Source organism: Mobula birostris, chromosome 11, assembly GCF_030028105.1.
Source record: "Mobula birostris isolate sMobBir1 chromosome 11, sMobBir1.hap1, whole genome shotgun sequence".
Taxonomy (NCBI): domain Eukaryota; kingdom Metazoa; phylum Chordata; class Chondrichthyes; order Myliobatiformes; family Myliobatidae; genus Mobula; species Mobula birostris.
The window spans coordinates 112659091-112684348 of NC_092380.1; the positions used below are offsets into that span (position 1 = coordinate 112659091).

Sequence of the window (25258 nt, forward strand, 5' to 3'; positions counted from 1 at the left end):
CCTGGGACTGGAGGTCCGAGGTTAGTTGGCAGGTCCTGAGGTTAGAGATGCCTGATCAGAGAGTCCCGGGTCAAGGCCCCCAGGTAGGTGAGTCCAAAGGTTGAAGCCAGAAAGTCAAAGTTCGTATGTTAGGAATCTGGAGGTCAGAGGCCCAATGTCTGCAAGTTCAGGGCCACAGTCTGGAGGTCGGAGGCTCAGGGACAGCATGGCTGAGGTTGGAGGACCATCTCTGTGTATGGGTACACTGGTGGTAAAAGAGTTTGTTTTATCATTGTTGCTTGTTGACTGCACGTTGTTCTGTTTATCATGGTGGGCACACTTTGTTGATGCCAGAGTAAGCAGTGACACCTGCAAGGTGCCTCCAGCTCATCCTCAGATTGTGTTGGTTGTCAACACAAACAACATATTTCATTCTATGATTCAATGTACTGCACGTGTGATGAATAAATACATCTAAACCTACCAGAAAGTAAAGTGTTGCAAACTAATTTTTAAACTAACTTTTGACCATACCTGCTATGCTGGTCTTCTTTGTCTGTCTCCATACTGTCCCTGAAAACAAGAGGTAAATGGGAGATCACGTATTACAAACTTGATCGATTGTTTTGATGAGGTGAGCAAGAAGGTTGATGAGGGCAGGACAGTAGATGTGGTTTATATGGACTTCAGTAAGGTCTTTGAGAAGGTTCCACATGAGAGGCTGCTCTGCAAGGTTTCATCACATGGGATCCAGAGAGAACTAGCTAAGTGGATATGCAACTGGGTTGATGGTAGAAAGCAGAGGGTGATTGTAGATTTTTTTTTCCCCAAACAGGAATCACATGACTAGTGGTGTGCCTCAGAAGACAGTGCTGAGTCCATACCTATTTGTCATCTGCATTCAATTGCCACTTTATTAAGTACACCTGTACACCTGCTCGTTAACGCAAATATCTAATCAGCCAGTTGTGTGGCAGCAACTCAATACATAAAAGTATGCAGACATGGTCAAGAAGTTCAATTAGTGCTCAGACCAAACAACAGAATGGGAAGGAGTGTGCTCTAGGTGACTTTGACCGTGGAATGATTGTTGGTACCAGATGGGGTAGTTTGAGTATCTCAGAAATGGCTGATCTCTTGGGATTTTCATGCACAACAGTCTCTAGAGTTTACACAGAATAGTGTGAAAAACAAAAACATCCAGTGAGGAACAATTCTGTGGGTGAAAATGCCTTATCAAAGAGAGAGATCAGGGGAGAATGGCCAGACTAGTTCAAGCTGACAGGAAGGCGATGGTAACTCAAATAACCACACATTACAACAGTGGTGTGCAGAAGACCACCATTTCTTTGAAGTGGCTGGGCTACAGCAGCAGAAGACCACTCGAGGTTCCATTCATGTGGCCCCTTTATTGGGTATATTCCTGTACCCAATAAAGTGTCCACTGAGTGTGCATCAACAAATTGGCTAAGAAGGTACGAGGCATGGTTCGCAAGTTTGAAATCCGCAGTTTTATAGGTAATATAATGGACAATGAAGAATATTATCAGAAATTACGGGGGAATCATCTGAGTACATGGGCCAAGGTACGGCAAATGGAGTTCAATTCAGATGTGCGAGGCTTTGTATATAGGAAGGTCTAATCCAGGTAGGACTTTCACAGTGAATGGCAGGGCCTTGTGAAGTGCCATAGAATAGAAGGATCTTGGAGTACAAGAACATGGGTCACTGAAAGTGGAGTCACAGATAGACAGGGTGATGTACTCCCAGAATTTTACAGAGTTATCGTGGAGAGCATTCTAACTGGCTAGCTATATCACCCGCTGGGGCCACTGCAGAGCGTTGTAAACTCAGCCAGCTCCATCATGGTCACTAACCTCCCCAATATTGAGGATACATTCAGTAGGTGATGCCTCAGAAAGTCTGCATCCATCATTAAGGAACCCATCAGCCAGGAATGCCCTCTTCCCATTGCTACCATCAACGAGGAGGTAACTTTTTATATCTACTGCTTATTGTAATTTTTAGGTTTTATTTAGTTATTACAGATTGCAATGTACTGCTGCTGCTAAACAACAAATTTCACGACATACGACATGCTATTAAACCTGATTCTGATTCAAAAGATCATGGAGCTGGTTAGCTATTCCAGGTTAAGGATCAATATCACTATCCAATCATCATCCCTTTGCTGCTTGGGTAGGTTTCCTGCAATAGAGACAGCACTTGAAAAGTGTTCCTTTAGTTACAAATGATGGGTATTTTACCCATTGAGAAACAGTGAAATATTCCATCAACTTTTATTTATTTATTTTCTTAAGTGATACAGAGTGGACCAGGCCCTTCCAGCCCTTCAAGCAGTGGCATCCAGCAATCTGCCTATTTAGCCGTAGGCTAATCACAGGACAATTTACAATGACCAATTAACCTACACCTTTGGACTCTGGAAGGAAACCAGAGCACCCGGAGGAGAGGCACACACACACGGGAAGGAACGTACAAACTTGCTTACAAAGGATGCTGGAACTGAATTCCGAACTGACCCTCCGAGCTGTAACAGCAGCGTGCTAACTGCCTTGTTACTGTGGCACCCCATTAAATGAGATGCTGGAGATGTTTAAATACACAAAAGATCAGCTACCTAGATGCACAGGCATGGAAGGAGAATGGGATGACGACGAGAGGCAAAGAAGCAGGAAAAAAATTACAGGGATATTGCCAGGGCTTGAGGACCTGTTATAGGGAAAGTTTGAATAGGTTAGGACTTTATTCTCTGTAGTGCAGGAGAATGAGGGGAGGTCTTAAAGAGGTATACAATAGAGGCTAGAAATAGGAAGATAATGCAGCTAAATACGTGGCTAAGGAGTTGGTGCAGGAGGGAGGGCTTCATGTTTCTGGACAAATGGGCCTTGTTCCAGGGAAGGTGGGCCCTGTTCCGACGGGACGGGTTGCACCCGAACTGGAGGGGGACGAACATCCTTGCGGGAAGGTTTGCTAGTGCTGCTCCGAGAGGTTTAAACTAGATTTGTAGGGGGAGGGGAACCAGAGTGTTAGAGCAGATAGTGAGGTGGAGGAGGATAAAGGTCATGCGAGAACTGCAAGTATAGTACATGGAGTAAAGCCAGATCTAACATATGAAGAGGCTTTGAGGAAAGAGAAGCAGAATAAAGGGTGTAAAGGTAGTAAGGTAGAAGGGCGTGTACTTCAATGCAAGAAGCATCAGGAGCAAAGGTGATGTACTGAGAGCCTGGATACATACACGGAATTATGATATAGTGGCCATTGCAGAGACTTGGCTGGCACTAGGGCAGGAATGGATTCTCAATATTCCTGGATTTCAGTGCTTTAAAAGGGATATGGCGGGGGGAAGGGGAGGAGGGATGGCATTACTAGTCAGGGAACTTGATGACGGTGAGGACAATATTAGTGATGTTGATGTTCTGGAGCATGTTGATATTAAGGGAGAGGAGGTGTTGGAGTTGTTAAAATACATTAGGACGGATAAGCCCCTGGGGCCTGACAGAATATTCCCCAGGCTGCTCCACGAGGTGAGGGAAGAGATTGCGGAGCCTCTGGCTAGGACCTTTATGGCCTCGTTGTCCATGGGAATGGTACCGGAGGATTGGAGGGAGACGAATGTTGTCCCCTTGTTCAAAAAAGGTAGTGGGGATAGTCCGGGTAATTATAGACCAGTGAGCCTTATGTCTGTGGTGGGAAAGCTGCTGGAAAAGATTCTTAGAGATAGGATCTATGGGCATTTAGAGAAACGTGGTCTGATCAGGGACAGTCAGCATGGCTTTGTGAAGGGCAGATCGTGTCTAACAAGCCTGATAGAGTTCTTTGAGGAGGTGGCCAGGCAAATAGATGAGGGTAGCGCAGTGGATGTGATCTACATGGATTTTAGTAAGGCATTTGACAAGGTTCCACATGGTAGGCTTATTCAGAAAGTCAGAAGGCATGGGATCCAGGGAGGTTTGGCCAGGTGGATTCAGAATTGGCTTGCCTGCAGAAGGCAGAGGGTCATGGTGGAGGGAGTACATTCGGATTGGAGGGTTGTGACTAGTGGTGTCCCACAAGGATCAGTTCTGGGACCTCTACTTTTCGTGATTTTTATTAATGACCTGGATGTGGGGATAGAAGGGTGGGTTGGCAAGTTTGCAAACGTCACAAAGGTTGGTGGTGTTGTGGATAGTGTAGAGGATTGTTGAAGATTGCAGAGAGACATTAATAGGATGCAGAAGTGGGCTAAGAAATGGCAGATGGAGTTCAACCCGGAGAAGTGTGAGGTGGTACACTTTGGAAGGACAAACTCCAAGGCAGAGCACAAAGTAAATGGCAGGATACTTGATAGTGTGGAGGAGCAGAGGGATCTGGGGGTACATGTCCACAGATCCCTGAAAGTTGCCTCACAGATAGATAGAGTAGTTAAGAAAGCTTATGGGGTGTTAGCCTTTATAAGTCGAGGGATAGAGTTTAAGAGTTGCGAGGTAATGATGCAGCTCTATAAAACTCTGGTTGGGCCACACTTGGAGTACTGTGTCCAGTTCTGGTCGCCTCACTATAGGAAGGATGTGGAAGCATTGGAAAGGGTACAGAGGAGATTTACCAGGATGCTGCCTGGTTTAGAGAGTATGCATTATGATCAGAGATTAAGGGAGCTAGGGCTTTACTCTTTGGAGAGGAGGAGGATGAGAGGAGACATGATAGAGGTATACAAGATATTAAGAGGAATACATAGAGTGGACAGCCAGCGCCTCTTCCCCAGGGCACCACTGCTCAGTACAAGAGGACATGGCTTTAAGGTAAAGGGTGGGAAGTTCAAGGGGGATATTAGAGGAAGGTTTTTTACTCAGAGAGTGGTTGGTGCGTGGAATGCAGATATACTAGTGAAGAGTACTGGAAAGGTATATGGAGGAATTTAAGGTGGAGGGGGTTATATGGGAGGCAGGGTTTAAGGGTCAGCACAACGTTGTGGGCCGAAGGGCCTGTACTGTGCTGTACTATTCTATGTTCTATAAAATTGAGGGGTATAGATAGATTGAATGCAAGCAGGCTTTTGTCACTGAGGTTGGGTGAGCCTAGAACTAGAGGTCATAGCTTAAGGGGAATCTGAAGGGGATCTTTTTCACTCGGAGGGCGTGCAAGTGTGGAACGAACTGCCAGGAGAAGTGGTGGAGGTGGGTTTGATGCAACATTTATGCGAAGTCTGGATAAGTGTATAGGTGGGAGGGGAATGAAGGGATATGGTCCAGGTGCAGGGTGATGGGACGAGGCAGATTAACCATTCAGCATGGACTAGGTGGGCCAAAGAGTCTGTTCCAGTGCTGTTGAGCTCTACAAGGCTGCAACAGAGTAATAAGAGAAAGAAAAAGAATGTAAACATGAGGCAGGAGGTATGGAGAGGGGGAGAGTGGTTGAAAGGCAGCTATTACAGCAGAACATCAGGGCCAGCAGGAATGGGTAAAAGTGATCATCAGGAACTGGTTTGAGAAATGGAACTAGTTTGTGGAATAGAACTGAACTCATTCACAAATGTCCTGTGAGCAACGAGGCTTGGTGACGCCTTTTCCTCAACCAAATTTTAATCTGAAGTGGCCTGACCAGTTGTTCAATTGCAATGCCAGTCAGGGATAAGCAATTAATGCCAGCCATAGCTACAACACCCACATTCGAGACGCAGCGCAGCAACACGTCCATGCCAAGGTGTTACAGAATCTTACAGCACTAAAGCACAGCAACCAGTCCTAACACGTCCAACACAGAGTGCAGTTAGCGTAACACCAGCAACCCAGGTTCAATTCCCGTTGCCATCGGTAGGGAGTTTGTACCTTCTCACCGTGACCGTGTGGGTTTTCTCTGGGTGTCATAGAGTCTTAGAGCACTACAACACAGAAGCAGACCCTTTGGCCCCTCTAGCCCATGCTGAGCTATTATTCTCCCTAGTCCCACCAACCCATACCTGGTCAATAGTCCTCCACAACCCTCCCATCCATGTACCTATCCAAACTTGTCTTAAGTGTTGTAATCAAACCTGCATCCACCAATTCCATTAGCAGCTCATTCAACACTCTCACTGCCCTACGAGTGAATAAGTTACCTCCGCCCCCGCACATCTTCCTCGTAAACATTTTACCTTTAGCCCTTAACCAGTTACCTCTAGCCCTTGTCTCACCCAACCTCAGAGGGAAAAAAACTGCTTGCAACTACCCTGTCTATACCACTCATGATTTTATACACCTATATCCAGAGAATAAAATCCTAACCTATTCAACCTTTCTTTGTAACTTAGATGCTCAAGTCCTGACAATATCCTTGTAAATTTTCTCTGTACTCTTTCAATCTTACTGATATCTTTCCTTTAGATAGGTGACCAAAACTACATATAATACTCCAAATTATGGAGTGGCTGCCATTAAGCAGACAAATTTCAAGGTGCATAATTTATACATTCTTTGAAATTAGCCCCACCAACATCTTATACAACTTCAACATTATATCTTAACTCCTGTACTTAATACTCTGATTTAAGGCCAATGTGCCAAAAGCTTTCTTTATGACCCTATCTACCTATGACGCCACTGTCAAGGAATTATGGATCAGTATGTTCAGATCTCTCTGTTTTACACAATCTGTTCTTGGTGCTCCAGTTTCCTCCCACATCCCAAAGATGTACAGGTTAGTAAGTTATTGGGTCACATGAGTGTAAATGGCTGGCAGAGGCTTGCGACTGTGTTGTATATCTAGTCATAGTCATAGTCATACTTTACTGATCCCAGGGGAAATTGGTTTTCATTACAGTTGCACCATAAATAATTAAATAGTAATAAAACCATAAATAGTTAAATAGTAATATGTAAATTATGCCAGGAAATAAGTCCAGGACCAGCCTATTGGTTCAGGGTGTCTGACCCTCCAAGGGAGGAGATGTAAAGTTTGATGGCCACAGGCAGGAATGACTTCCTATGACGCCCTGTGTTGCATCTCGGTGGAATGAGTCTCTGGCTGAATGTACTCCTGTGCCCAACCAGTACATTATGTAGTGGATGGGAGACATTGTCCAAGATGGCATGCAACTTGGACAGCATCCTCTTTTCAGACACCACCGTCAGAGAGTCCAGTTCCATCCCCACAACATCACTGGCCTTACGAATGAGTTACGAATCTAAGTAATAGATATAATAAAATAAAACTGCTTATTTTATTTAGGGATACAGTGCCGAACAGGCCCTTCCAGCCCTTTGAGCCGCACCTCCCAGCAACCCCTGATTTAACCCTAGCCTAATCACAGGACAATTTACAATGATCAATTAACCTACTAACAGGTACGTCTTTGGACTGTGGGAGGAAACCAGAGCACCAGGAGAAAATCCACGCATTCCACAGGGAGGACTACTGAATGTCGAAATGGCTAGATAGGGTGGATATGGAGAGAATGTTTCCTATGGTGGGGGTGTCCAGAATAGAGGGCACAGCCTCAAAATTGAGGGGTGACCCTTTAGAACAGAGGTAAGGAGGAATTATTTTAGCCAGAGACTAATGAATCTGTGGAATGCTCTGCCACAGACTGTGGTGGAGGCCAAGTCCATGGGTATATTTAAGGCGGAAGTTGATTGTTTCCTGATTGATCAGGACATCAAAGGATATGGCGAGAAGGCAGGTGTATGGGGTTGAGTGGGAACCAAGATCAGCCATGATGGAATGGCACAGCAGACTTGATGGGCTGAATGGTCTAATTCTGCTCCTATGTCTTATGGACATACAGACTCCTTACAGAAGATGCCAGGATCGAACTCCGAACTCTGGCGCCCTGAGCTGTGATAGCATCGTGCCAAACACTACACTACTGTGGCATTACTGAGCACTTGGTCCATATCTCTCTAAACCTTTCCTAGCCATCTACCTGTCTCATTGTCTTTTAAACAATGAAATTGTACCAATCTCTACCATTTGCTCATTCCATGTACCTACCACCCTCTGCGTGGAAAATGTGCCACTTAGATCCCGTTTAAAATGGTTCATTTCACACCATTAACCCTAGTAAAAGGAAAATTTCCACAGATTCTCATCTATACTCTGGAATGTCACATCTTCTCATCTTCATGGAGTGTTTAATTGTTGGCATTCATGTAGCGGATAGCATAACGCTATTACACTACCAGCGATCCAGGTTCAATTCCCACTGCTGCCTGCAAGGAATTTGTACATTCTCCCCATGATCGTGTGGATTTTCTCCAGGTGCTCTGGTTTCCTCCCACATTACAAAGACATAGTGATTGGTAGGTTAGGGGGAGAGAGAGAAAAGATTAACTTTATTTGTCATACGTACACTGGAACATACAGAGAAATGTGTCATTTGCGTAAAGTCAAATCGGCGAGGAATACATTGGGGGAGCCTGCAAGAGACACCATGCTTCTGCACCAACACAGCATGAGCACAATTTATTAACCCTAATCCGTTTGTCTTTGGAATGTGGGAGGAACCCAGAGGAAACCCGTGGGGTAATTGGAAGAACGTACAAGTTCCTTACAAATAGTGTCAGGGATCAATGATTGCTGGTGCTGTAAAGCAATCGGATGGGCGGTGCGGGCTCATTGGGCTGGAAGGGCCTGTTACCAAGCTGTATCTCTAAATAATAAAAACCAACAAATTAAAGTTGAGCATTTGCCCCATACCTCTTTAAACCTTTCCCTGCCATCTACCATCTAAATGCCTTTTAAACACTGGAACTGCACCTGGATCTGGACAAGTACATTAACACACCTACCACCCACTGTGTGAAAAACATGCCCCTCAGATCCCTTTTTAAATGTTTCCCCTCTCACCATCAACCAGAATAAGGAGTAAATTTCCACATCACAGATTTTCAGCTATGCTGTCAAATGTCACACATCCTCATCCTCACGGAGTAGCTAATTGTTGGCAGTCAATAACAATACCTTGATAAACCCTGGGGACACAAAACTTGTTTCCCCAGTGTAATGGAAACTCTGTTGTGGGTGTCACTCACCAGTCCATTAGAAACTCCCTCAACTACCTCCAAATCCTCTGTCTTTGTGTATTTTAGGACACTGACTAATTGGGAGCTTTTAATACTTGAATAAGAAGTCAACAAGCCTGGAGGTGAGGGAAGAAATGACAAAAACACTTCAATCACAGATATGGTTAAAAGGTAGACATTGGGCTCGATACTTTTTAATTGGAATTACAGATTCATAAGAAGTTTCATGCTGTATAAGGTTCAGGCCTAATTTGGAGCAGTGTGTCCAGTTTCGGTCAGCTACATACAGGAAAGATCTAAAGAAGAGCGAAGGAGTGCAGAAAAAATTTACAAGGATGTTGCCGGACTTGAGGACCTGAGTTATGGGGAAAGGTTGAAAGGGTTAGGACTCCATTCCCTAGAGCATCCGAGAATGAGGGGAGCTTTGATAGAAGTACACAAAACTACGAGGATTATAGATGGGTTAATGCAAGCAGGCTTTTTCCACTGATGCTGGTTGAGGTGAGAAGACAGCAAGAGATCATGGGTTTAAGGGTGAAAGGTGAAATGTTTAAGGGGAACATGAGGGGCAACTTCTTCACTCAGGGGATAGTGAGAGTGTGGAACGAGCTGCTGGTGGAAGTGGTGGAGGTGGGTTCAATTACAACATTAAAGAGAAGTTTGGATAAGTACGTGGATGGGGAGGGATATGGAAGGCTTGGTCCGGGTGAGGGTTGATGGGACGAGACTGAATAACCGTTCAGTCTCGACTAGATGGGGCCTGTTTCTGTGCTGTAGTGCCCTATGACTCTATAAATCCTTGTAGGCAGGGAAACAATAACCAAAGAAAAGAGAAAGTACTCTTAAAACTTACTGATACTCTGTGGAACTTCCTTTCCTTTTCCTGTTGAAGTCCATAGCTGCTGTGCCCAAGGAGCCTGATAGCAATCCTGTTGGATCGGTCGAGATAAAATCATTTATTGTCGAGGATATGTCCATATTTTGGTCTGCCATTGGATAATCTGAAATACAGTGGATTCCGGTTAATTGGGCCATCAGTTAATCAGGGCAGCTGCTTATTTGGGACAATTCTTAAAGGACAAAAACAAATCAAGAAATTAACCAGAAATCCCTTCATTTATTTGGGACACTATGCCACTTAATTGGAACAGGAGACTGTTGCCGAACAGCTTCTACCTAGTGTCAGTCTTGTGCACTTGCTTGGCTGTTAAACACTACACCATGCTTACAGCGAACAGTTTTTAAGTAGCGCCTGTTGGGCCGATGGATGCCAATTTAAAAGGCAGAGATTTGTGATAATCTTGTTATGGATTACGACACTACTTCATGCAGGAAGGTGATGAATGCAGTCCACTATCTGCACTGGAAGTCTGTGCTGATTTTGTCCATTTAGTCAATCAAAAGAACATAGCAGCGTTCACTGGATGAAATCCTCCATCGATAACTATTACAAACTACTACAGATAACTATCAAGCAACACACATAAAAGTTGCTGGTGAACATAACTATTACAGTTTTATAGTATTAGCAGTGTCTAATTTGTTCTGCATTTCATTTAAATACATTATTTGTTATTCAGGTGAATGGCAGATTTCATATTTGTACCTTTTTAACTATTTCCATGAAACTTCAACTAGTTGGGGCAGCCTCTAAATTGGGTCAAAATATACTGGTTCCAATTAACCAGAATCTGCTGTATTGCCAAGTACAATTAATTCTTAATTCAACCAGTCATATGTGTGCATCAATTGTGACCCACTACGTCTACACACTATAAGACCATAAGGCATAGGAACAGAATTAGACTATTCAGCCCATCGAGTCTGCTCTGCTATTCCGTCACAGCTGGTTTATTTTCCCTCTTATCTCCATTCTCCTGCCTTATCCCTGTAACCTTTGACACCCTGACTAGTCCAGAACCTTTTGACCTCCACTTTAAATATACCCAATGGTTCAGCCTCCACAGCCGTCTGTGGAAATGAATTCCACAGATTCACCACTATCTGGCTGAAGAAATTCCTCCTCATCTATTCTAAAGGGGTGTCCTCCTATTCTGAGGCTGTGCCCTCTGGTCCCAGACTCGCCCACTATTGGAAACATCCTCTCCACGTCCACTCTATCTAGACCTTTCGATATTCAGAAAGTTTACCAAACTAACCGCCCTTTAGGCACCCACATATCTCCATACTCAAGCAGGTAACATATGACCCATCTCCTACAATAGTAAACGCCTACAATCAGGTAAGCACAACCTGATTCTTTCACCTCAGTCCAAGGAAGCCTCTAAGCAACACCCAAATGCAGTAGCTTGAAGCCAAGAAATTGCGTGCAAAATAAAATCAACGAAACTGCTCCCCTGAGATGCAAGTGATTCAGTATTCACTCCTGTGAAGAACAAGTGTAGAACTCTGTTTCTGTAAGTGCTTCCACTCACTCTCCTTTATCTATCCTGTCTGTTATTTCCTAAAAGGCTTGTCAGGCAAGATTTCTCCTTAAAGAAACCATGTTGACTTTGGCCTATTTTATCATGTGCCTCCAAGTGCCCCGATAATTCATCCTTCACAATAGTTTCCAATATCTCCCCAACCACTGAAGTCAGGCTAACTGTCCTATAATTTCCAGTCTTTTGCCTCCCTCCCTTCTTAAAGAGTGGAGTGGCATTTGCAATTTTCCAGTCCCCTGGAACCATTCCAGAATCTAGTAATTCTTGAAAGTGACTGGTTGCTTGACGGTCTGCTATGGAGGGGTTACTGCCCAGGATCAGAATAAACTGCAGAAAGTTGTAAACGCAGCCAGCTCCATCATGGGCACTAGCCTATCCAGCCACATCTTCAAAAGGTGATGACTCAAAAAGGTGGCATCCATCATTAAGGACCCCCCATCACCCAGGACATGCCGTCTTCTCATCATCAGTCCGAATACACACGCTCAATGCTTCAAGAACATTCCCCTCCACCATCCGATTAGTGAATGGACAATGAACCCACAGGCACTTCCTCAGTATCTTTACTCTCTTTTTTGCCCTACTTATTAATTAATGTCCATAAGTTTTCATTGTAATTTATAGTTTTTATTACTATATATTGCAATGTACTCGTGCAGCAAAAACAGATTTCACAACATATGCCGGTGGTATTAAATCAAATTCTGATTCTGAAGAGATCTTTGTCCGGCCAGTTTACAGAAGAATACTTACCAATTCATCTGCTTGAAATGATCCTACTTCCTCCCTTTTGTTCTTTGTCCTAAATCAATGGTGAAATAACATATTTGCTTTCCATCGCACCTTTCACAAACTCATGCCCTCTCCTCATTGCTACCATCAGGTAGGAGGTACAGAAGCCTGAAGACACACACCACCAGATTTCTGAATGGACAAGGAACCCAAAACACTTCCTCAGTATTTTGCTCTTTTTTTTGCACTATTTACGTCATTTTACCTATTCCCACTACCGAGGACATCTTCAAAATACAATACCTCAGGAAGGCGGTAACCATCATAAGGGACCTTCACCATCCATGACATGCCCTCTTCTCATGGCTACCATGAGGGAGGAGGTACAGGAGCCTGAAGAGACACACTCAACATTTTAAGAAGAGCTTCTTCACCTCCGCCATCAGATTTCGGAATGGACAACAAACTACAAACACCACATCACTATATTGTTATCTTTTCGCACAACTTGTTTAATATTTTATATGGAGTCATAGAACACTACAGCACAGAAACAGTCCTTTTGGCCCATCTGCACCTGGACCATAGCTCTCTGTACTTGCACCCCCTCTCCACAATCCATGTACCCATCCAAATTTCTCTTAAATGTTGAAATCCAACCCGCATCCACCACTTCCATTGGCAGTTCGTTCCACACTCTCACCACCTCCAAGTGAAGCTCTCCTCATGTACCCATTAAGCTAAAGATGGCCGGCAACTTCCTCCAGTTCATCCGCAAAACAGTTTAATTTCTTCGCTTCAATGTCTTTTCTTTTCAGGGTGCAGCCCTGTGGATTCCTTGCTGGTGTTGCCCACTGAAGCATTGCAGAAGGCTGAAACAGTGAGACAGCAGTATACACTGCTGTCAAAATGGGCAACACTGCATATTGCAACAATTGTTGACCTCTCCTCTCACTGTGGCAAAGGGATACATATCTCTCCCTCGTTAGTTTGACAGAGAGCCTGCGGGATGTCGAGGTGTTGGAATGGGGTGGACAGTGGTCCTTTTGAATGACTCTAGATCATGGTCTCTTTGGGGGCTTTCCTGTTGCTTGCATGGTGGGTGGTGGGGGGCCTAAGACAAGTGGGGGGAGGGCAAGGTTGATGCTTTTGTTGCCGCCTATGCGTGGAAGAGGGGGGGGATTCATGGTTCTTATGTTTTTCTGTCATTCATTCTTTAATGTTTTTCTTCTCTTTTGTGGATGTCTGTGAAGAGTAAGAATTTCAGCTTCTCTGATATTACTTTGAACCATTAATCTTTTCACCTTTCACTCTTAACCTATGACCTCAAAACCTCCATTCTGTCTAGGCCTTTCAATATTAGACAGGTTTCAATGAGATTCTCCTCATTCTTCTACATTCCAGTGAGTACAGGTCCAGGGCCATCAAAAATGCTTCTCATACGTTAACACTTTCACTCCTGCAGTCATTCTCGTGAACCTTCTCAGGGCCCTCTCCAATGCCAGAACATCTTTCCTTGATAAGGCGCCAAGAACTGCTCACAATACTCCAAGTGCGGTCTGACCAATGCCCTATAAAGCCTCAGCTTTATATCCTTGCTTTTATGTTCTAGTCCTCTTGAAATGAATGCTAGCATTGTACTTGCCTTCCTTACCACCAACTCAACCTGCTGGTTAAACTTTAGGGAATCCTGCAAGAGAGATGTTGGCCTGGGAGAAGATATGGACGTTGGTTTGATTAACCTTCCAGTGAACTTGTTGGATTAGGTGGACACAACTTTGCCTGTGTCAAGTGTGGCTCTACCAGTATCCAACATTCCCTCAGATTTATTTCACAGCTGCGTGGACCAACCATTGCTCAGAACTGCACGCACTTTAAACTTTTTTTTTGTAATATGCACACTATGAATATTTAGAATTAAAATAGAAAAATCACATACTTTTGATTTTATTTATTAATTGAAAGGTATAATGAAATACAGTACAGCAAAAAAAAATACTTTTTGTTAACCTTCTGACCTGTCTTTATTACAAATCCATTTTCTATAAACATTGACAAGGGGAAATTTGCAGATGCTGGAAATCCAAGCACGCACACAATGCAGGAGAAACTCAGCAGGCCAGGCAGCATCTGTGGAAAAGAGTCCAAATGAAGGGTTTCAGCCTGAAACGTTGAGTGTTCATTCATTTCCATAGATACTACCTGGCCTGCTGAGTTCCTCCAGCATTTTGAGTGTGTTGTCTATAAACACTGTCCAGATTAATTTTGCATCAATTTTGCATTAATTTTGAAAGATACATCTTAATCCACATTAGTTCATCCAAATGTCCCACTTCCAGTCTTTTCTGGATTTACATTTGATTGAATTCATGAGACTGAACCCATGTTTGCAGTCGGTGCATAAGCGTGAAGTTTCAATGATGTCAACAAGAATTGACAGTTTTTCAGTTCTAAGCACGTAGTTCAACCTGTCAGTGAACGCCTTAATTGAATCAGTCTTAACTTACTCAGAAACAACAAATTTGAAATCACAATACTGCTGTGGTATTTTTGAGGCAACACTTTCTTCGTTGCTCGTAACAGTAGCTGAGTTTTTTTGTCAGTCACACATTCTCTTTTCCAAATTCAAAACTGGTTCCGTTTGCAATAGCAACAGGGTCAAAGGCTTGCTATTCTCTTTAACTCATTGTCAGGAAATCTATTATCCAAGTGATTACACACATTATATTCACATTGTATGAAAGAAAATTCCAGCTGTGCAGCAACAAAGGTTATGTGCATGGGACCATTTCGGTTACTGCATGGCCAGGCACCCGCGCGGCTTACAGGGAGCAGAGTCAGTATCTATTAAAAGATCTTATATAAGCTGGCTGTATCTAAAATAGACACAGCTTATTTTACAAAACATTCCGGCAGCTCCAAGGATAGAGGAAAAAAAAATTAGCCAGTTACTGCAGTCAATCCTGTTGCCAAGATACATTCCAGGCCCTTTGAACACTTGCCATCTAGGCCACTTCCTCACGAACTTCCCTTTTAGAAATCTGAGCTCTTGCCAAGTGCTCTGTCTCAGAAACACTACAGTTTATTTCAAATGTCACTCCCTTGCCTAATGAGCAGTTCAGCGCTCTGGAAAGCAGTAAATGCTTCTGTCGACCTAAATTGTGCCAAATAGAATTTGCACAGCAAATCTTGTTTTCTTTGCATTCCTCTGTGCAGTCACAAACCACCTTAGGTAAGTGTGTGGTTGGGCAAGAACCTTTGCCAAAAACACAAATTAGGGTCAAACAATAAAGTAGGTCAGATGAATCAGCTGCTCAGGAAGAGGTAACACCGCACTGCTGAATTAACTCTTCATACAGCAAATGGATTTGAAAAGAGGAGGTGCTTTCAGATTTTGTTTTAATGGACCACTCAGATTCATTCATTCATCACACATACGTCAAAATGTACAGTGAAATGTGTCGTTTGCGTTAACAACCTAAACAATCAGACTCTTGATCAGTCTGCTGCATAATGGTGAGGACTACTCCATTTAGACCACAAGATATAGAAGCAGAATTAGGCCATTCGGCCCATCGAGTCTGCTCCACTATTTCATCAAAGCTGATCCAATTTTCTTCTCAACCTCAATCTCCTGCCTTCTTCCCGTATCCCTCATACCCTCATGTGCTGTGTGCCTCTCTGCTACCGCTGTACCCCTGAATTCTTCGTGGATCGGTATCGGTCGGTGGCCCGGAGGGTGGGGGCCACTGCAAACTCCGACAACTCAGTCTAACACACCATCATCAGTGTGCTCGCTGTCTTCCCGATTCCCGTAAGTGATACTACACTGTACATACATCATTTCTACTTTATATCGGCTGTGTATTTTTACGTGTTATTTGGTATGATTTGGCAGCTTCATAGCTTAAAGGTTACTGGAGAGCGCTTGCGCCGTGTTTTTGCTGAAGGCGCTTGCGTGAGATTTTCGCTACGGAGAACAGTTCAGGTAATGATTGTGGAAAAGTATTTCTACTTTATATAGGCTGTGTATTTATCATATCATTCCTGCTTTTACTATATGTTACTGTTATTTTAGGTTTTATGTGTTATTTGGCATGATTTGGTGGGTTATTTTTGGGTCTGCGAACACTCACAAAATTTTCCCATATAAATAAATGGTAATTGCTTCTTCGCTTTACGACATTCCGGCTTACGAACTGTTTCATAGGAACGCTCTACCTTCAGATGGCGGGGGAAACCTGTATTTAGTAGATGCACCCTTGGCAGCAATTACAGCCTTGAGTCTGTGTGGATAGGTGTCTTTCAGTTTTGCACATCTGGACACTGCAATTTTTCCCCATTCTTCATTACAAAACTGCTCAAGCTCTGTCAGATTGCATGGGATCATGACTGAACAGACCTTTTCAAGTCCAGCCACAAATTCTCAATTGGATTGACGTCTAGACTCTAACCTGGCCACTCCAAGACATTAACTTCGTTGTTCTTAAGTCATGCCTGTGTAACTTTGGCTTTATGCTTGTCTTGCTGGAAAACAAATCTTCTCCCAAGTCGCAGTTCTCTTGTAGACTACATCAGGTTTTCCTCCAGAGTTTTCCTGTACTTTGCTGCATTTGTTTTACCCTTTACCTTTTCAAGCCTTCCAGGGCCTGCTACAGTGAAGCAACCCCACAGCATGATGCAGCCACCACCATGCTTCATAGTAGGGATGGTGTGTTTTTGATGATGTGTGGCGTTTGGCTTATGCCAAACATAGCATTTAGTCTGATGGCCAAAAAACTCAATTTTGGTTTCATCAGACCATAGAACCTTCTTCCAGCTGACTTTAGAGTCTCATACGTGCCTTCTGGCAAACTGTAGCTGAGACTTCATGTGAGTGTTTTGCAACAGTGGCTTTCTCTTTGCCACTCTCCCATAAAGCTGTGACTGGTGGAGCACCTGGGCAACAGTAGTTGTATGTGCAGTCTCTCCCATCTCAGTCACTGAAGCTTTAGCTCCTCCAGAGCTGGCATAGGTCACTTGGTGGCCTTCCTCACTAGTCCCCTTCTTGCATGGCCACTCAGTTATTGAGAAAGGCCTGCTCTAGGCAGATTTACAGCTGTGCCATATTCTTTCCATTTCTTGATGATTGACTTAACTGTACTCCGAGAGATATTCAGTGACTTGAAATTTTCTTGTATCCAACTCCTGACTTGTGCTTTTCAATAACCTTTTCGTGGAGTTGCTTGGAGAGTTCTTTTGTTTTCATGATGTAGTTTTTGCCAGGATACTGACTCACCAGCAGTTGGGCCTTCCAGATACAGGTGTATTTTTACTACAGTCAATTGAAACACCTTGACTGCACACAGGTGATCTCCATTTAACTAAATATGTGACTTTTAAAACCAATTGGCTGCACCAGAGATGATTTGGTGTGTCATAAAGGGGGTGAATACTTGTGCAATACTTTGTGTTTTATATTTGTAATTAATTTTGATCATTTTGTAGAGATCTGTTTTCACTTTGACATGAAAGAGTCCTTTTCTGTTGATCAGTGTCAAATCAAATCCACTGTGATTCAATGTTGTAAAACAATAAAACATGGAAACTTCCAAGGGGGGGGTGATTATTTTTTTTAGACACCATATATATACCATTTACAACCTTGAGATTCATCTTCTTGCAAGCAATCACAAAACAAAACACAGTGGAACCCATGAAAAACCACACACAACAAAGACCAGCGAACATCCAATATGCAAAAGAGGTCAAATTACGCGAACAGTAAAGAAAGTAAACAAGTAACATATAGAACACGAGCTGCAGGGACCCCGAGAGTGAGTCTACAGGCTGCAGAGTCAGTTCAGAGCTGAAGGGAGTGAAGCCAGTTCAGGAGCCCACAAGCTGCAGGGCAACAACTGCTCCCAAACCTGGAGGTATGAGACCCAAGACTCCTGCATCTTCTGCCCAATGGTAGAAGTGAGAAGAGACGGAGACAGGTCAAACACAGGAAGACACTCTTGGTCCTCAATGCTTTAATCTAGACCGATTTTTTAATCGGCGCAGAATGAACACAGGTTTGTTTTCTGCTCTCGGGCCTTTATACAACTTCTACCCCCAGAAGTCCCAAACCATGGGTCTCACCTTATAACTAAAGCTGCCCTTCCCAGTAACATTGTTGTGAATCTTGTCTGCATTTCTCCATGTAAAGTTCTGCCTTTCATTAAATAATTGGAGAGAGTGGGAAGTAAAACAAGGGAAGTAAACATTGCCCCTGACAATAACAGGAATTCTGCAGATGCTGGAAATTCAAGCAACACACATCAAAGTTGCTGGTGAACGCAGCAGGCCAGGCAGCATCTGTAGGAAGAGGTGCAGTCGACGTTTCAGGCCGAGACCCTGCCCCTGATAAAATCATTTGGTTAACTTAAAATCACTTTCCCATTTTTTCCTCTCTCCAAAGCAGAATTAGCTGTTTAGTAATACAGTAAAGGAATTAACAAATTGGGGTGTATAGGATGTCCAGGGAGGGGCAGCACCTCTGGTGAAGGGGCTGGTCATGTCCATTCTGGGGCAGCTGACTCACCTTTGATCCCTAGCTCTCATCTGTGGATCCAAGTAGCTGTTTACATGTGACACCGGCCACACCCCAGTACACCGCTTCAGCAGGCAGGTTAAACCAGGTGAGGGTAGTGGGCAGGCCACATACCCTTGTGGGATGGGGACTTGCCTATCCTAGCATGCGAAGTCAGCTTAGCCCTGGCGAACCGGGTGGATGAGAACTATAGGGAGATCCAACAACCAGGAAAGCTGTTCTGGAATTCTTCATGAAGAGCGAAGGGCATGATAAGGCATAGAAGTAATCATGGTCATCCACTCAGAATATGAAGTGTTACTTCTCAACTTGAGAGTGGCCTCACTGTGACAGTAGAGGAGGCCAAGGACTGACATGTTGCAATGGATAGAACTCAAATGGGTGCCATTTTAATTCCACCTATTGTGGCAGGCACAGCAAAGTTCTTTGAACAAAGAGAACAACTATTTCCACACTATTCTGTACAGATTCTCACCCAAGAACCTTACCAGTTAGACAGACTGTTGAGGTGGCTGTCAACAATATCTCCAGCAGAAATTAATGTTTTGCAATGCAATTACAAGATCAAAGACACAGGAGCAGAACTAGGTCATTTGGCTCAATGCGTCTCACCCGCCATTCCATCATGGCTGACTTATTAGTCCTCTCAACCCCATACCCCAAAAGATGTGCCAGTTAGTAGGTTAATTATTCATTGTAAATTGTCCTGTGATTAGGCGAGGGTTAAATTGGTGGATTGCTGGGCGGTGCAGCCTGGTGAGCCAGAAGGGCCTGTTCTGTGTTCTATCTCTAAACAAATAAACAAACTATTCTCTCAGTTCCTGATACAAGTTTTTTTCCCCACCTGAGAATGAACTCTATCCACGATTGTTCATATGTTGCTGCCTTTTGGAAGCAGAGCTAAGTTTCAGACTTCTTACCCTGCACCATCACTAAGACTGCCTGTATCCACCTGCAGAACATCGCGTGAACCACCTCAGCTGAAACTTTCACCACTCCTTCGGTTTCCTCCTGAACTGCCCACGACCACAAGAAACTGCAGAGTTGTGGAAGCAATTCAGCACATCACAGATACAAGCCTCCCCTCCATGGGTTTTGTTTACACTTCTCACTGGCTTGGTAAAACAGCCAGCATAATCAAAGACTTCATCCATCCCAGACACCCTCTCTTCTCTCGCTCCCATTGAGCAGAAGATACAAACACCCGAAGGCACATACCACCAGGCTCAAGGACAACTACCCTGCTGCTATCAGTGTAAGGAAAGAGTGAATTATGATCCTTCCTGAGTTTTCATCCTTACAGACCTGTTGTCCCTGTTTTTCTAAATTATGTGTCTACCCTGAAGGTTGTAAGTGATAAGGAGGTGTGCAGTGGTGAAGAGAGTTTTATCTTAGGCTGGTTCACTGCTATTGCTGACACAGAGAACAATATGTCAAGTCAGAGCATGTCCAATTGGAGTTGGACTGTGTCAAGTCGGAATGTGTTGAAATTAAGTCAGACTATGTCAAGAGATAGAGAGAGTGACAGAGAGAAATAGACAGAGACAGAGACAGAGAGAGAGAGAAACAGGCTGCGTGAGATTGCCAGATCTGTGTCCCCTCCAGCATTGTAGAGATTGGCTTGCTTAGTGAATGATAAGTATTATGATGATTTCTGTACTGCTACTACTGTAGTCATTTGCATTGCATTTGTGCTAGTTCTAATAGAGTATTTGCTTGTGGTTGAATATGTGTAAAGTGTCTCCTTTCTTTGCAGATACAAATGAAAATACCCTGAGCTGAATAGGAAAAGAATAAAAAATGAAATTTTAAATAATTTTTTGTTGCAATCAGATTCTTAAATGGTCCTCTAATACAGTGAAATAGACTCTTGATCTCACAATCCACCTCATTATGGCCTTGAACCTCATTATTTACCTACACTGCATTTTCTCTGTAACTGTAACACTTGCTTCCGCAATCTGTGATTTTTGTCCTTGTCCTATCTCAGTGCACCATGGTGATGAAATGATCTGCATGGGTGGCATGCAGAACTGTATCTTGGTAGATGTGACAATAAGAAACCAATTTAATTTAATTTATTAACTATTCTAATACATGCCTGACCGGCTTCCCTTGTTCTACCTTCTATAGACGTCAACTCATCCATCATTAGGGATCCCCACCACCCAGGACATGCTCTCTTCTTGCTGCTGCCATCAGGAAGAAGGTACAGGAGCCTCAGGACTCACACCACCAGGCTCAGGAACAGTTATTACCCCTCAACCATTAGACTCTTGAACCAAAGGGGATAACTTCACTCACCTCAATTCCGAACTGATTCCACAACCTATGGACTCACTTTCAAGGACTTTACAACTCACATTCTCACTATTATTTACTACTTATTAATTTATTATTATTTATCTGTATTTGCATATTTTGTCTTCTCTTGCACATTGGTTGTTTACCAATCTTTGTTTGTGTATAGTTTTTCATTGATTCTATTGTGTTTCTTTGTATCTACTGCCCACAAGAAAATGAATCTCAGGTGAGATATATATACCCACTTTGATAATAAATTTATTTTGAACTTGACAAATTGCAAGATAAAGAAAGAATATACCATAAACACAAGAGTTTCTAAAGATGCTGGAAATCCAGAGCAACACACAGAAATGCCGAAGGAACTCAGCAGCATCCATGTAGAGGAATAAAGAGCCAACATTTCTGGTGGAGACCCAGCAGGCTCAAAGACATTAGTAGTCCTGTGTACTGCACTGGGGCTGACAGCTTAGAGTTATGCTCACAGGTCTTCGGAGTGGCACTTGGAATCTCAATCTTCCAACTCAGTGCTTAAACCAATCATTCAGATTGCAAGCACTTCCAGATCTGAAAAGTAATGTGCAGAGGATGCTTCCTATAGTGGGAGAGTCTAGCACCAGAAGGCACAGCCTCAGAATAGAAGCCTGTCCCTTTAGAACAGAGATGTGAAAGAATTTCTTTAGCCAAAGGGGAGTAAATCTGTGAAATTCATTGCCACTAATGGTTGAGGAGGCCAAGTCATTGGGTATATTTAAAGCAGAAATTAATAGGTTCATGATTAGTCAATGCATCAAAGATTATGGAAAGAAGGCAGAAGAATGGTGTTGAGAGGGATAATAAATCAGCCATGGACAGACTCAGTGGACGAAATAGCCCTATTCTGCTCCTGTATCTTATGGTCTTAACTTAATGTATGAACTCACAGCTTTTGATTTGTGTGCTTGTAACTTCTGAGAGCTAAATGTCTTTCACATTGACAGCTCAATTTGCTTTTACAGAGATGGGAGCTCCATAAAATCAAAACCAGTCCTCATGCAGGGTCTCAATCAGCATACTAATTAAATTAATAATCAACTAAACTAATCCCTTCTGCCTACACAAATATCCCTATCCTTCCATTCCTCTCACATTCATGTGTCTTTCTTAGAGCCTTTTTAACGTATCATACCCAATTGATAAAAGGCAGTAGAGCAAATTGAGTAGAGTCAGCAAGTAATTAACATATAACATAGTATAGTACAGGCCCTTCAGCCCACAATGTTGTGCCTGCCAAAATAAAACTAACTTTTCCTTCCTCCCCCATAGCCCTTTATTTTTCTATCATCCATATGCCCGAGTCTCTTAAATGTCTCTAACGTATCTGCCTCTACTACTACCCCAGCAACGCATTGAACACACCCACCATTCTGTGTAAAAAAAAACATACCTCTGACATCTTCCCCCTTCCCTCCCGCCCCAAGTGCTTTACTCAAATCGCCTTAAAATAATGCCCGTTCTATTAGCCATTTCCGCCCTGAGAAAATGTCTCTGGCTGTCCACTCAATATATGCCTCTTATTATCTTATACACCACTATCAAGTCAGTGCTGTGGCCAACATTTTTCCCCTCAAACAATGCCAGAAAAATAGACAATCAATTCCATCTACAAACCACAGTAGCATAGTGGTTAATGTGACACTATTACAGCTCAGGGCAGTGGAGTTCGAAGTTCAATTCCGGTGCAGTCTAGGCGTCATTCTCCCTCTGACTGCATGGTTTCATCTGGGTGCTCTGGTTTCCTCTCACAGTCCAAAGACGTACCAGTTAGTAGGTTAATTGGTCATTGTAAACTGTCCTGTGATTAGACCAGGGTTAAAAAATGTGGGTTGCTGGGTTGTGTGGCTCATTAGGCCAGAAGGGCCTGTTCTATGGGGTATCTCTAAAATAATAATAAATAATAATAATAAATTTATCCAGAATAGCCTTGAGTAACTGGTTGCCACACTTCAGCAGTAAACATAATTTAACAAGAATTTAATTGATGAACTATACAGAACTCATGTGGGTATGTAAAGTGTAACATGAATGCAAACATCCATTTTTACAATGTATTTTCTTTAGAAACACACCACTCACAGGAAGGGCATACACACTTCTTAGAGGACACCAGAATTGATTTCCAAACTCCAACACCCCAGACTGTAATAGTGTCACGCTAACCACTATGTGACTGTGCGAAGGCAAATGACAGTGGGAAGGGGGAGTGAAGGACGCTTGTAAAAGAGGTGTATAAAATTACAAGGGGCAGATAGTTACAGCTCAGGTTAGGGGAGTCTAAAACAGGAGGGCATTGGTTTAAAGTGGGAAGAGAAGGAGACCTGAGGGATAAATTTTTCACCAAGAGGGTGGTGGATATATGGAACAATCTATCTGAGAAGGTGGTAGAAGGCAAATACAGACAAATATGATCAGAATCAGGTTTATTATCTGGACACATAAGCCCATAAGACATAGGAGCAAAATTAAGCCATTTGGCCCATCAAGTCTACTCTGCCATTCCATCATGGCCGATTTATTACCCCTCTCAACCTCATTCTCCTGACTTTCACAGCGTTCTATTGATAAACTACAGCTCATTCAGAATCCCATGCTAGACTTTTAACTAAAACCAGGATACAGGAACATATCACTTCCATACTAACTATTCTACATTGCCTTCCTGTATCTTTTAGAATTGATTTTAAAGTTCTCTTACTTTTTTTTCCCCAATATTCTCAATGACCTGGGACTGGATTACATCACAAAATATTTTTGTTTTATAATCCTGCTTGAGCTCTCGGATCATTTTCCAACAATGTCTTAAATTAAAAAATCTCTCTTGAAAGGTAATTGGCAGGTCAGCTCTTTTGAACTACGTTTCTAAACTGTGGAATTCAATGCCTAAAACTATAAGGGATGCAGACTCAGTTGACACTTTTAAACTTCAGCTCAAAATCTATTTATTTGATCTTGCTTTTCACTGAAATATTTTTGTCTTTTATTTTTATGTTTGCACTTTATCCCATTGTAAAGACTTTGAACTGCATCGTCTGTAAGAAAAAGGCTTGATAGATGTTAAATAAACAATAAAATAGGTTTTGTAAATGAGGGAAGAAATTAATGACGCAAACAAAAAAGAGAGCAGAGAGGAAGAATACAGTATTATTATTATTCTCCCCATAACCTTTGACACCCCTACTGATCAAGAACCTGCCAATCTCCTCTTCAAATATACTCAGTGACCTGGCTTCCACAGCTGACTGCGGCAATGAATTCCAGAGATTCGCCAACCTCTGGCTAAAGATATTCTTCCATCTCTTTTCTAAAGGGACGTCCCTCTATTCTGAGAGAGACGGTGCCCTCTGGTACTAGACTCCCCCACTATAAGAAACATCTTCTCCACATCCACTTTTTCTAGGGCTTCAATATTCGATAGATTTCAATGAGATTACACCCCCCCCCCCACATTCCAGAGCTATCAAATGCTCATGTGTTAACCCTTTAATTCCCAGGAAAATTTTCATGAACCTCCTCTGGACCCTCTCCAATGCCAGCATTATGTTAGGAAATTTGTTGTTTTGTGGCAGCAGTACAGTACAATATATAAAAAATTACTATAACTTACAATAAGAATATATTTAAAAAGTGCAACAAGAGAGCAAACAAGTGAGGTAGTGTTCATGGTTCAATGTCCATTCAGAAATCTGATGCCATTGGGGAAGAAGCTGTTCCTGAATCACTGAGTGCAGGCTGCCGTACCTCCTCCCTGACGGTAGCAATGAGAAGGGAGCAGGTCCTGAATGGCGAGGACCCTTCATGATGAATGCCACCTATCTGAGGCACCAGCTTTTGAAAATGTTCTCGACAGTGATCAGTGAAGATAGGCAACTTGGTGTGCACGGTTGAGACGAACAGAGGCAGTTTCCATGGAGTATTAGTAACAGGTGATCTATAACCGAGAAGGAAAGCAGCTAATGCTAATTCCTCAGCTGCGGTGACCAGGTTCAATGCTAATTCGGGTACTGTCTGCCCGCAGACACCTCCCTCTTTCTGCTGAGTACACAGTCCCCTCCAACATTCCAAACCAAAGTTGCTCTGATAGGTTATAAACACAGGAAATTCTGCAGGTGCTGGAAATCCAGAATAACACACATAAAATGGCAGAGGAACTCATCGGGTTAGGCCACATATATTGAGAGAAATAAAAA

At 43.0% G+C, this 25258-nt stretch overlaps 1 protein-coding gene across 5 annotated transcripts in view; it reads right to left on the reverse strand.

Annotated features, from left to right (window-relative positions):
• The window catches only part of bmal1a (basic helix-loop-helix ARNT like 1a), a 71481-nt gene that overhangs the window by 40101 nt on the left and 6122 nt on the right, over positions 1 to 25258 (reverse strand). For 4 of the 5 annotated variants that reach the window (XM_072272867.1, XM_072272864.1, XM_072272866.1 and 1 more), the window contains exons 2-3: positions 9832 to 9979; positions 514 to 552 (exon numbers count right to left, since the gene is read on the reverse strand). In XM_072272867.1, the coding sequence (XP_072128968.1) occupies positions 514 to 552; positions 9832 to 9971 (179 nt within the window). In that variant the 5' untranslated portion in view covers positions 9972 to 9979. The remainder of the gene's footprint in view (positions 1 to 513; positions 553 to 9831; positions 9980 to 25258) is intronic. The other variant, XM_072272868.1, reaches the window with a different exon arrangement.